This window comes from Primulina eburnea, chromosome 3, assembly GCF_022965805.1.
Source record: "Primulina eburnea isolate SZY01 chromosome 3, ASM2296580v1, whole genome shotgun sequence".
NCBI lineage: Eukaryota > Viridiplantae > Streptophyta > Magnoliopsida > Lamiales > Gesneriaceae > Primulina > Primulina eburnea.
The window spans coordinates 16,918,516-16,931,459 of record NC_133103.1 but is presented as its reverse complement, the minus strand read 5'-3'; the positions used below and the strand labels follow the sequence as shown (position 1 = coordinate 16,931,459).

At 35.0% G+C, this 12,944-nt stretch overlaps 3 protein-coding genes across 5 annotated transcripts; 2 read left to right on the top strand and 1 right to left on the bottom strand.

Annotated features, from left to right (window-relative positions):
- Positions 1–902: 902 nt before the first annotated feature.
- On the bottom strand, positions 903–1,328 carry LOC140826902 (uncharacterized). The gene has a single exon (XM_073189440.1). It carries the CDS (start codon positions 1,326–1,328, stop codon positions 903–905), a length of 426 nt encoding a protein of 141 aa, XP_073045541.1.
- A 2,355-nt stretch (positions 1,329–3,683) lies between these two features.
- LOC140827065 (uncharacterized) lies at positions 3,684–5,234 on the top strand. 2 transcript variants are annotated; one of them, XM_073189662.1, is made up of 2 exons: positions 3,684–3,877; positions 4,201–5,234. In XM_073189662.1, the coding sequence occupies exon 2, from the start codon at positions 4,215–4,217 to the stop codon at positions 5,142–5,144; it is 930 nt and encodes a 309-aa protein (XP_073045763.1). In that variant the 5' UTR covers positions 3,684–3,877; positions 4,201–4,214; the 3' UTR covers positions 5,145–5,234. The 2 variants fall into 2 exon arrangements, with proteins under 2 accessions (XP_073045763.1, XP_073045764.1); XM_073189663.1 differs by having other exon boundaries at positions 4,181–5,234.
- A 1,579-nt stretch (positions 5,235–6,813) lies between these two features.
- On the top strand, positions 6,814–12,754 carry LOC140827064 (mitochondrial import inner membrane translocase subunit TIM44-2-like). Of its 2 annotated transcripts, XM_073189660.1 has the most exons (14): positions 6,814–7,092; positions 7,174–7,286; positions 7,798–7,881; positions 8,012–8,087; positions 8,512–8,556; positions 8,663–9,106; positions 9,205–9,273; positions 10,106–10,170; positions 10,253–10,321; positions 10,411–10,483; positions 10,670–10,774; positions 10,871–10,942; positions 11,933–11,995; positions 12,487–12,754. In XM_073189660.1, the coding sequence occupies exons 1-14, from the start codon at positions 7,012–7,014 to the stop codon at positions 12,622–12,624; spliced, it is 1,497 nt and encodes a 498-aa protein (XP_073045761.1). In that variant the 5' UTR covers positions 6,814–7,011; the 3' UTR covers positions 12,625–12,754. The 2 variants fall into 2 exon arrangements, with proteins under 2 accessions (XP_073045761.1, XP_073045762.1); XM_073189661.1 differs by lacking the exon at positions 6,814–7,092 and having other exon boundaries at positions 7,176–7,286; positions 7,959–8,087.
- Positions 12,755–12,944: the final 190 nt, after the last annotated feature.

Genomic DNA, 12,944 nt, shown 5'->3' with positions numbered 1-12,944 from the left:
TGCAGATTATTTATATCCAATGCATTTATCTTGGTTTTATATCTCATATTTTCATAATATCATGTTTTTTTACCCTCATTTCAGGAGGTCATCGAAAAAAGCTAACAAAATGGTGGTAAATCCTTTAAATTCAAGAAATGTTTTATAGTAATCATACTTGTTTATAAAATAATGAAAACTGATTTGTATTTTTTTGTATTGTAGGGGAAAACATATGTTATCTTCGTTAGACGTAAACCTGGTGTATACGAGACATGAGAAGAAGCACATAGTCAAGTCAACAAATTTAGTAGGGCTTCTTATAAATCATTCTGGAGTAGGGATGAAACATCAAAAGCTTTTCATGCATACTTAGAGAAACAAAATTCATCTGCTTCATTTATGTCTGACGAAGAAAGTTCGTGTGCAACTTTTAGCACCACTCCAAACAGAAGTACTGAAGCTGAAAAATTATTAAATGTGAAAGATTTGCTTTTAGATTTAGAAAATGAGAACCACAATCATTTATTGAAGTTTGCAGGGATAGCAGAAGAGATTAGACAACTAGTACAATCTCTAGAAATTAGTGGCGAAGATTAGATATCCTTGTGTGTCTTTGTATCTTTAACTTGGATTTGTTCGTTCGTTGACTCAAGACTATATATGATTTTGGTGTATCGGTATAAAAATGTGAACTTCTTCACACGTTCTTTTTTTTTATTTCAGTGTTTGTCTATTTTAAGAGGGTGACTGTTTGTACATTTCTAATATGAATGTCATGAATACTTGCAAGATAGAAAACATTATGCTCGACTTTTTTAAAACGCTACACTTTTGAATCCATCGCGTTTCATATTGCTTTCTAAGTATCTCACACAAAATCTATGTTCAGCATCAGGAAACAAAGATTCAAGTGCAGGAATCTAACCTTTTTGCTTATCTGACATAAATTTCCAAGTATGCGGATCATTGTTAACACCAATGTCTTCATCTAGGAGCTGAAGAAACCATGTCCAACTATCTTTTGTTTCACGCTCAACCATTGCATAACATATAGGAAAAATGTTATTATTCGGATCTAGCCCCACGGCCGATAACAATTGCCCACCATGTTCTATCTTTAAGAAGCCACCAATGATACGCCGACAAGCATTCTTAAATCCTTGTTTGCAAGCTGGAAAACATACATACAATCTCTGAAACCTTGGACCTTTGTCATCCTCTGTCAACTTCAAAACTACAGTAGCCCCAGCGTCAGATCTTTTCAATTCAGCACAATACTTCCTTATTTGCCGAAACTGCTCATCGACATAACCTTGCACTAATTTCAGCGCCTTTCTTTTAGCCATGTAGGTGGTATTCCTTGAAAAATCTGAATGACGAATGGTAGAAATCTCTTCCCTAAAGTCTCAATTTAGGATTTGTGCTGAATTTTTTGGCAAACGTCTTTCCCAACCACGTTGAGTTGACACACTTGTTTTCAAAATCACAAACACAATGACTGTGACATCCATCAAAATTTCTTACTTGCCAACAACTATCATTAGTCATCTTCGAAACATTGATCATCCAACAACAATTATCATCATTGCACTTAGCCCACAATCGGATGTTTATCATTTTTTACAAACTTCACCGGTCTTCCTTCTCTAATGCAGCGACTTTCAATTGTAAATTTTGCTTCTTTCTTTGAGCTAAAGACTAAACCAAGCTTCAACTTTGGAGTTTCAAAGTCCTTTTTTGGGTCAAACAACACATAATTTTTAATTTCATCCTCATCAGAATCATGAAGACTGATCAAACCGCCACTATCTGCACAAATATCCACTTCACTGTCATACTCATGCATTTTATGAAGGAGATCATCTGTATTTTCTCTTTCAGGGACAACCATTTTTCCTTTCATAGATTTTATATCATGGACAACAAATGCATCAACTAACTCATTATTTTCTACAAAATCATACTCACTGTTATCAACATTTTCATCTCCAACTTCATCATTTTGACCATCTAAGTGTTCAATATATATATTTCAACCTCATAATCTATTGGAATATACTTTCTAAAATTCAACACATCCGAATCATTTTCCAAATAGTTGCCTTCACTAATTGTAGTTCCAACTTTGTGCCAAAATCTAAAATAATTTTTGTCTTCAAATCCAAGCTCCTTCATAAATCCCGACATTTCAATTATTCCCAGCTTATCAAGATCGACGGAATCAAAATATTCAAAACTCTTACCAATGTATTCATTGTGTTTCTCAAGAGATTTGAATCTTCCATTATAATACATTTTAATTGTAATGAGATCCGGTTCCCCAAATAATCCTAAAAAACAAAAACAAAAGTTACATTAAATTATCGAGAAAATGCATCAAAAAATTTTAAGCGTGACCGTTACAAAAATAGTGCATTACCTTAATTTGGATGCTCTTTCTTGAGGAATTACCCCGTCTAGCCATTAGGTATCCACTCAGTCACCATAATCACATATGGAATAATAGTCAAGAATGTATCAATTGTAGGAAATTAAAAATTGAATGCAAACCACATTAAGAATTGTCCAAAATTGTCCTCTAATTAAGGAAAAAAAACAACATTGAAAAAACCGAAGGAAGATATATCCTATTAAGTTTTACAATCTAAACACAAATAGTATTGTAGGCAATTAAAAATTTAATTTAAAACATATTTAAGATTTCTCCATAAATCTGCAATATCATATATAGTGTGAGTGTGATGTGCTCCATTATATCTTATATCATGATGGCACACACTAAGTTTAAGAATATGTTAGGTCTCAGATTAATGATGATATATGAAAACTTTATGTGGGCACATCGGTAAATAAATAAATACTGAAATATTATGATATATATATATATATATATATATATATATATATATATATAATTTAATTGTTATGATGTTCATTAATTGTGTTTATTTTTGTGTGGCATTACAATGCATTAAAAATTGAATGAGTATCGAAGGAAAGAACAAATGGTTACCTCGAGCGTGCAGGCGTGCAGCAGTGCGTGGAGGAGGATAGTTGTTGCAGCAGCGACCGACTCGACGTAGAGGAAGATAGTTGTTGCAGCAGGTAGCGACTAACTTGCTTGGAAGAGAAAAATCGATTAGGGCTACTGAATTGATTCAGGCTTTCTTCAAGGCAGAAACATATATTTTTTCCGTTACTTTCAACACCAAATTGATGGAAAGACCAATGAGGTAAATTAGTGTGAAGATTTGGGACTAAACCGAGAAATACACTTAAGATTTGAGACTAAATCAAGAATTTACTTTTTTTTTCTTATAAATATATATATATATACTAGCTACTCTGCACACGCGGTGCGTGTGTGTACAATTTTTTTATAATTATTTATGGACTAAAATGAAATTTGACAAATTATCGAGGTACTAAAGTGCTATTTTAATAATTGTAATAAAAAAAATAAAAACAAAAATGTTTTTTGAAATTAAAAAAAAAACAAAAATTTAATTTTGATATCAAATAGGGGCAAAATAGGGAAACCAAAAAACAGACCAAAGACACCAAAAACAGTTATTCTAATATGCTTAAACTTAATAAATAGTAAAAGATATATATATATATATATATATATATATATATATATATATATATATATATATATATATATATATAATAAAAATATTTGTTCCTTTTCCAAACGCGAACCAAACAGCATGAGGGCAAGAAATTAGCCAAAGGTTGGAACAAAGCTCAACAGAAAAACCCTAAAATATTTGTTCCTTTTCGCGTTCTCCTAATGAAATTTTGAAGAGACAAAGAAATGTTCTGTTGGCCTGCCTGAGATTTGTGGAGGAGAGGAAGTTATTCAGGAATTTTAACACTTTCGTTTCCTGAGGTAATTTAGTTTACCTGCTAGAATTGCTATTTTTGGCCTTCCGTTAGATATTGATTTCAAATTTTGGGTTTAGATGTTTGAATTGAATGATTTTTTTTATTCATCAATTATTTTTGTGGGTTTTGTTTTTGTTTTTATTTATGTATTGGATTGGAGTATTTACAAGTTACAAAGCTGGTAGCATTAGTTATTGCATAGAGTCTTGCTTTTAACTCCGGACGCATCCGAGTCCTCCCTACGGACCTCGAGTCATGTTTGTTGTTGAATTTTTGCTTATCAATGTTTAGTGACAAAAGGAAATAGATTGGTTGAATTTCCTGCAGGATATCCAATACCAATGTCCACTTTGCTCAAGATTAAATCTTGTTGTGAGAAATCACTTTCCAATGCTCGCCTGTTGCTGCAACTACGTTCATGTTCCTCTGTTGGTGATGGCAAGACTTGTGATCAGCCTCCCGATCCAATCCCAAACAGGCCCTTGAGAAGGCAGTCACCTCCTCCTAGAAACCATGAATTCCCAAAATTCAATCGTGGTCGTGAAAATGAAAGTCTGAATTCATCAAGAAGCACAGCTGATGATGATTTTCTTGAAAGATTCAAACTTGGTTTTGATCGCAAATCAAAACCCTCTATAACTGAATCTGCAAATAATGTTAGCAAGACATCAGAAAAGGAAAAGGTTGAGTCGCCATCGCCTCCGGGGGATGCAGATGAGATTTTCAGGAAGATGAAGGAGACGGGGCTGGTCCCTAATGCAGTGGCTATGCTCGATGGGTTGTGTAAAGATGGGTTGGTGCAAGAGGCAATGAAGCTCTTTGGGTTGATGCGTGAGAAGGGCTCGATCCCTGAGGTGGTCGTGTACACTGCTGTTGTCGATGGCTTCTGTAAAGCACACAAGTTCGATGATGCGGTGAGAATATTCAAGAAAATGCAGAGTAATGGGATTCTTCCAAATGCATATAGCTATGAGGTGTTGATTGGAGGACTTTGCAGAGGGAAGAGGTTGGAGGATGCGTACAGTTTCTGTATCGAAATGCTCGAGGCTGGACATTCACCGAATATGGCGACTTTTACGGGTTTGGTTGATGAGTATTGCCGAGAGAAGGGCCAGGAGGAGTCTAGGAGTGTGATTTCTTCGTTGAAAGAAAAGGGTTTTTTTGTCGAAGAGAAAGCGGTTAGGGAGTATTTGGAAAAGAAAGGGCCTTTTTCTCCTCTGGTATGGGAGGCAATTCTTGGGAAGAATGCTTCAAAGAGGTCTCTGTTCTAAAAATTTCTGTACTTCCATTTTAACCAGTTTGTGTTGTTTGCATTGATAAACTATGCTTTTGCAACTAGTTTAGATATTGTTCGTGGGTGAGGGAATTCTCGATGGTTCACCATTTTAAGAAAATGAATTATTTAGATGTTAAAAGTGCTAGGAAAAATCAAACAATTGAAAACATATTCAGAAAAATGTTGAAGAATCATTTTTTTTTCAAGTAGTAAGAAATTAACACTATCACTCAACAATCCCACAATCAAACCCCAAAAATAATCAGCGACAACTTTGTGATCAGATCCCTTATTTGGAAAAATGGTTATCCTTTTTTGTTGTGAGGAGATGAATTTTCGAATTTTAGGAAACTGGAGTGAAGGATAACGAATACAGTTTTTTATTGTGAAATCAGAGTAAGGAAAAAGGCTCAAAAGAAAGAGAAACAATACACATTGGAACTTAGAAGTTCCTGTTTTATTCCAAGTTCTTGTTTTATCTTTTTGCCTGGTGTTGATTGATGGGAACAAAGTTTATGTTGGGTTTCTCCGGAACACATGTTGAAAATATATATTTGAAAATATTCAATATACTTGGAGATGATCATTTTAAAAAAAATGAAGTTTGACCAAAGTTATTCCCCCAAATATCCTGATAAAAAATAATACTATAAAGATTTCGATCTTGCAATTAACTAAAAAAAATTGAATTCCAATGCTCATGAAATGATAATCACGATGGAACGAGGTGTAAATGCACACTGACTGCAGAAACAATTATCTTACAGGACAAACAAAGGTTTTAAATTTTTGAAAAGAATGTCGAGTACAAGTTTCTAAATGTGTATATAAATAAATTCGAGAAGCCTCCCAGTTCCTCCAACGAACAATTCTATCCAGCTTTAAAATGCGCAACAGCCTAACATCACTAAAAATTGAAGTTCCTTCATTCTCTTTACCAGAGTTATTAATCATCATAATTTCCACCTTTTGAATTTGTTGATGCTTATGTTTTCTTGGCTTTTTTTCTGAAGTAACTCTTTGAAGCGCCATAAGAACTGCAGCATCGCCAAGTTGTCTCGTCTCTGCTTCTATTTTCCATCTCGTTGTAACGTGTTGTGGTTCGTCCCACATCGTTTTGCACTCTGATTGATCAGATTCAACGTGTAAAATTTGAATGTAAGACTAAAATGTTATTCTTGTCATTTTGAATGTCAAAGACAAATACTTTAAAAACATTTTTAGTGTTTCATTAGTGAGAAAACCTAACGTATGTATCTGGACAAGATTTTTGTAAAATGTGTTTGTAAAAAAGTGTTTTCCAAGTATAGATTTTGAAGAACAATGGAGAGATTTTTTTGATGTTTTTAGAATAACCAAATATCTGAAAATCTTTTTATAGAATAATTGTCCAAAAACATATTTATTCATAAAACGACTTTCTTCGTCGAAAATGAGGCATTACGTCGGCAAGTTCAAATGAAGTTTCTTTTACCACACGTTTATATTTGAGATTTAGGGATACTGTTTTTTAATTATTTGATCAATTAGCTAACAATTTTTAAAAAAAATTTGGGGAGTAATGATAATGTATCCAAAAGTAGAAGGGCTTAAACGTAAATTAATTTACGGAAATTATCCCACAAAAAAAAAGTAAAAAAAACAAAAAAAGAGTCGACCAGAGCCTGAAACTTACGGTAGTTGCATTAGGGCAAGAAAATTGGCTTGCCTTCTCGTATTTTAAAGAATAGTTGAGCTTTTGCTCCACACAGAGCCAGCCTTGTCTTTTGCCGAGGTTGAAACACAGCACGCTCGACAAAACCCTACGAAATTGGTCTCTTCCCGCATTTTCCTAGGGAAGAAGAAATTCCTCGCCGGGTCTGATGGCCAACAGAAAAGTCCTTAGAGATTTCTTGATCAACAAGCATATACTTCTTCGACCACAATTAATAGCATCCAAACAGGTACGCGCTTCCCGGTCTCCCCGTATGCATGAAAGATGGCATATTGCTCTGGTGATAGCTTGTGCGGTTGTTTCTATGTAGGCCTCGAGAAGATGGGAAAGGCCGCAGTTCGTTTCGTCCTATGGGAATATGCTTAGACGTGAGTTCAGCGTGTTCAATGAGTTCTCTAATAAGATTAAAGGTGAAGTTGACAGGTAATGTGTAAATAAATACTGGGTGTCTTCTTTTTCGTCTTGATTTTTATGAATATTCGACGTTCTCTTTGATACTTCAGTTTTGTTGCGGTATTTATGTTCAGTTATTTCTTATTTTGATTCTTTTACATTTATGTTTTTTCGCTGGAATAGGTTTGGATGCGAAATATAAGTTCAATTTTTGGTAATACTAGGCATCTTTTCTTTGCATGCCTTTGTTATTTTAACCCTGCTAATTTTATGAAGCCTTTTTGGTGTATGAGCTGAGAGGAAAAGGAGGTCAGCGATGATTTTTTGTTCTTTATTTTTGTGTGTGCATGACCACATAGTTTCGAGCTTATCAGAACTGAAGTTAGTTGTGATATTGATGCTCTCTTGCAGTTCTCTTTGCATCTGAGCACGAACCTCCTTTGCTATAATTGTTGCCATTGACAAACTTGCAATGCACCCAATCAATATCATTCTCATTTGTTTTTTCAATTGAGACGAGAGACTCGTTTGTTGGGTGTAGGAACCAGGAATTTCAACAGTCCATTAAGGAATTAAAGGAGAAGGCGAATGAACTAAAAGGGGTTAAAGAGGACCTGAAAGCTAGGTAATATTATTACAATTTTTTTCTTGTTTAGCGAGCACTTGTATCGTGGAGGCTGAGACATACCGTTGTATGTCAAGGCTGGCAGACACTTTCAATGGGAGCTCTGAGCGGGTGAAATGGCGAAATGCAGAACGAAGCAGACTACTGAGCAGCTCTACAAGCATGTTGATGATGTTTGGACAGAGACTGAAGCTAAGGCAAAAAAGGTATAAATTTCTCTTATTGGTCTTGTAATGAATGGCATTGAAAGGTGACCAGAATTTTACCCGTCTGGTTATATTTCCATGTTGGAAAGCTTTTTACCTCAAGTACACGATACTTGAGAGTCAACTTTGATGTCTATTGGTTTGCTCAGATATAAACTTGGTTTGAATAGATTTTGCCGAACTTTTTGCGGCTGTGATGAATTGCTTGTAAATTAATATTTCAAAACTGGATGATCTGGCCATGAATGCAAATTGTGGTTCCAATTCGCCGAGGAGCTTGCAAAGTCGAGTGACGGGATGATGGCTGAAATGACCGAATTTAATTTAAGCTTGAACAACTGACGGATTAGATGAAAAAATGGACTGTGTTGGTTTTTATTTATACATATTTTACTGACTTTTGGGTTACTTTGTTTTCATGAAGGTTTATGCTGACATGGAAGAAAAGATTACTGCTGCTAAAATTGAGGTGTGAAGTTTTTGTGCTTGATTGAACATATGTCTGCTGCCATTTTGTGTGACATTACTCAGTATAGAAAACTTGATAGTCACAAACTGTCTAAATCTTTATCCAGGTTAAAGAAAGTTATGGTGCTGGAAAGCAAGAGCCAACAGGATCCAATGGAACTCCATCAAGTCATTGCTCAAATGGCAATGGTGGAGACAAGTCTGCCTTTGGAGGAGAAAAGCAACAGGGGCAGCAACAGCAACCTGATTCTAATGATAATGTCAAAACTCTATTCGGCAAGGTGAAGAATGGTTTTTATTCCATTTCTCCCAAGGTTTCTTTAGTTTTCCACAAAATGAAGGAAGCGAGGCCCGTTGACTTGGTAAAGAAGAGCTATGAGATTGTGAAAGATGAGTTAAAAGGCAATCCGAATAGGAGAAAGCGTCTCGAATATGATGCTCCGTCTGCTGCATCATCCTCAAACTTTGAAAGAAGCACCCGTACTGATATTGTCGTGGTACCTTCGAAACAATCCCCATGGAGTAAGAAATGGGAGGCATTCAAGAATAAGGTGATATGACACGTGAATCCGTATCTTCTATTTTGTATGCTGGATTATTTATGCTTTGTTTTCCCTTTTTCACCTTATGTTATTTACTGATGTCTCAGATGCGAGGCTATCCTATGTTCAAACGTGTTAGGGGGATAAGTGAACCTGTATTTGAAAAGAGCCAGGAGGTAATTTGGAATGTGAAATATGATATTTTAGTTCTCTCTGTTGCGCTATTTAAACTTTTATCTACATTGCTGACATCCGTAATTTCTTCAGTCTGGTGTCTGCCGCTCAAGATCGAAATAAGAGTTCATACATAAATCCTACTTTTTGTGATAATTCATCAATCATATGTCTTTAATGAAGAAATTAGCACAAATGACTGTAGATATGCCTTTTTTTTCTGTGTTGGCTTGTGTGATTAAAATGATATATTGCTAGCGATAATCTGTCGTATTCATTTGTTTGCAGTGAAATTGAGTTGCCGCATGTAGTGTTTGTCCAAGATGCTACTATTTAATGGATATTTATATTGAGAGAACTTAGTCGCTTTAAGTTGTCAACATGTTTTATTATTAAGTTTATTTAATAGCAGTCATGGCAGTTGGATTTTCACGTGCCAATTGATTTTCCCACTTTCCTGTTATACACAAGTACACAACCATCCCCAAAGTCATGCTATGAATCACAGATGCATAATCTGTTTATAGATAAGCATGGCGGAGAACAGATATTTGGTGACAGTTTAAAGTGAGATGAATCTTTCTGCTTAAGTTTCTAGGTTTTATGGTCCTACAAAATTGCTCTTAATTAGCCTTTTTTGCCGATACTAAAAAATCTCACGAGGTCAAGTATGTTAGGAGAATCCTCTGTCTTTCTTGGATTGTTTATAAAATTTTGGAAAAGGGGCATGAGTGGTCAAAAAACTTGTGTATAATATTTCAATTTATACCTTCGGTGATTTTCCAGCATTTTCTGTTTTAGCATTGACAGCTCATCCTTGCTGCTAAAATACAGATTGCAGAAGATATGCGGGAGAGATGGGAGACTAGTGATCACCCAGTTGTTCACAAAATCCAAGAGTAGTTTACCACCCTTTCCCCCTAAATTTATTTAAAATTTTAAAGCATTTACATGACTAAAAATTGTTAATTTGTTTGCCAGTATTAGTGAGACTGTTCTGGGAGAATCAGACGCTGCCATGTCATTTAAAGAGATTCGTCGCAGAGACCCGTAAGATAACTTGTCCTTGTTCAAGTTTTATAAAAAAATAACTGTGCTATTCAGAAATGTTTTATCGCTCACTTGACTTTGTGCGGCAGGACTTTTTCTTTACCAGAATTTGTAGCTGAGGTTCAAGAAGTGGTCAAACCAGTTCTTATTGCTTATTTTAAAGTAAGTATTCAAGTCCATGAGGGCAAGGGTTGTATTTTATATCTAATTCGGTGTTCCATGGGTCTGATATCGCTACGAAAAATGGATTGATAGTTTCTAGTTAGTTTGGATGCAAAAAGTGTAACTTTAAAAAGCACATTGTTTAGTTAACTTGATGTATGCTTTTATGTGCTTTGCTGTCTATAGGGTGATGCGGATGTTTTGAAGAAGTACTGTACTTTTCACGTCATTGAGCGGTGTATAGCAGAGCGTAAAGCTTTGGAAAGCCAAGGGATCTTTTTTGAGAACAAGGTGAGAATACATCATACCACCTTTTGTGCTTCTCATTCATTGCATAGGGATATGTCAACCCCGTCCATATTTCTTTTATTTGTGTCTTCCTTGCAGATTTTGCATATATCAGAAGTCGAGGTTCGAGAGACTAAAATGATGGGAGACACTCCCATTATAATTGTGGCAGTAAGAACTCGCCTTGTCTGCTCTCTCTTTGCTTTTGTGTGGAGAATCATGGGAATTCATCCTACATTTCTATTGAACACATCACCTCTTGATAAAATTAAAGGAGGAAAAATCGTTACATTTTTTATTCCTGGATTTAAATTGACATATTGTAGAAGTTCAAATGGGGTAAATTATATATACTTTTGTAGTATGTTGTCCAAATTAGTAAATCGTCTAACAGCAATAATTACAACTGTGTCCCCTGAAACCAACATCCACTAATAACTTATTGAATAATATAAACTTTAACTAATCATGAAAATTACAAAATTTAAGGAATAGTAAGTTTTGTGAAATTCACACCCAGGGAAAAGTACTTTGATCAAGGATTGAAATATAATACTGATATTACTAGAGTAGAAGTTCAAGTTTCTGGATGCTTTTGCTATATGATACATCGAGACAAATAATTTTAAAAGATGCCATTTAATTTTGAACTTGTATTTACTTACTTGACAACAGTTAGCTGCATCTAGGCTTTCATTTATTATCACTTTGCTTATCATCAAACCTCCTTAGTATGTTCGGCTATGTTGGTGAGATAAAATTTTGAAATAGTATGCGTATAAATAAAACTTTTCCTTTATTATTCTGAAACATGATATCAATCACCCAAATGATGAAGTCCTTGAGGGTGCGAATGTAAAATCTTATAGACATTTATGGAGGTGAACATAATTAAGATTTTCGCAAGGGATGATGTGGACAAGCCTTGTACAAGTGGATATAATTTACCTTCTTAATCAACTGTTTCTCCTCCCCTATTTTGGTACTTTAGTTTAGATTAGAAAAATGGTTGAGTTTGTTTGCTGGTCTCTGTGGAATTATCATTCTGATTTTCCATGAAGAACTCGTCTGTTGATAAACGAAGCGAACATATTTGATGTTTCGTGCAGAAAATGCTCAATAGTTGGCACTGACAACTATTTTGGTTTGACATTGTCACAGTTTCAAACGCAGCAAGTCTACTGTGTACGCGATAGTCTGGGTTCAGTAACAGAAGGTGGTCAGGTAAAGTTGAGACCTTTATTGCATCGAACCTCTAAATATAAATAAAAAAATTAAATGGAGAAGAAGTATTTATAGTCGGGGCTTGTTTTGTCTAGCTTGTGAGTACCCTGCTCATCTCTCATCATTGAAGTTAAATTGTATAAGCCATCAATTTAACTTGGTGTACTTATTTATTTGAATGAATTGATGTTTCCAAGAGGAGTATTCCTCGGTGTTCCTTCATGACTACCTGAGAATTATCTTTGAGGAATATAAGCCTTCCTAGATCTGGAAACTTGTAAGGATTCTGCTCTAGATAGTCACCCATATTTGCCTCTGATGGAATGGCTGCGTGATAGTTGTTGAAATGCACGTGAACAATCGGTTCGCAGTTGGCTCGATCATTCCTTAATTTTCTGCATGCCTTTGATGAATTCAAGTTTTGTGAGTTCCATTGGAATCAGAACAACGTGATGTTTTGATTGTTTGATTGAAGTATGTTTGTGAAACAGGATACAATCCAGACGGTGTATTATGCATGGGCTATGCAGCAGTTGGATGCTGAACAACTTGGAGATGGTTATGCCGCTCCTTACTCTATATGGAAGCTTAGAGAAATGCAGCAGCTCGGTGTCAGGGCCCTCATTTAAATCTCATTCATTTAATTATTAACATTAACAAGAAATAATGTTGGAGTGGATGAGGATTTTGTTATCTCATCTCATTCAAACCCAAATTTTTTAGGCCACTTTTGATTTTGTCAGCCATTTCTACTCTTGTGTAAAAGATGAGGTGGGTTGATGTTCATTTAAACGAATTTACCCGAAGTAAGCCAAAAATAATGCGTTGAATTTTAATATTATTTTGAGTTAAATAATAGTATATATATACTATGATATAACCTGCGTTACAACAAAATGTGCATTTTTAAGGAATTGAGTCAACTCGAAATCATTTCAGTTGCGAGAAA

What these genes read in the sequence shown, in the direction of transcription:
- LOC140826902 (XM_073189440.1), bottom strand. Translation starts at nt 1,328, where the DNA reads ATGGCTAAAAGAAAGGCGCTGAAATTAGTGCAAGGTTATGTCGATGAG.
- LOC140827065 (XM_073189662.1), top strand. Translation starts at nt 4,215, where the DNA reads ATGTCCACTTTGCTCAAGATTAAATCTTGTTGTGAGAAATCACTTTCC.
- LOC140827064 (XM_073189660.1), top strand. Translation starts at nt 7,012, where the DNA reads ATGGCCAACAGAAAAGTCCTTAGAGATTTCTTGATCAACAAGCATATA. An exon ending in GAGATTCGTCGCAGAGACCC is followed by an intron (nt 10,322 to 10,410) that starts GTAAGATAACTT and finishes TTTGTGCGGCAG; the next exon opens with GACTTTTTCTTTACCAGAAT. An exon ending in TTCTTATTGCTTATTTTAAA is followed by an intron (nt 10,484 to 10,669) that starts GTAAGTATTCAA and finishes TGCTGTCTATAG; the next exon opens with GGTGATGCGGATGTTTTGAA.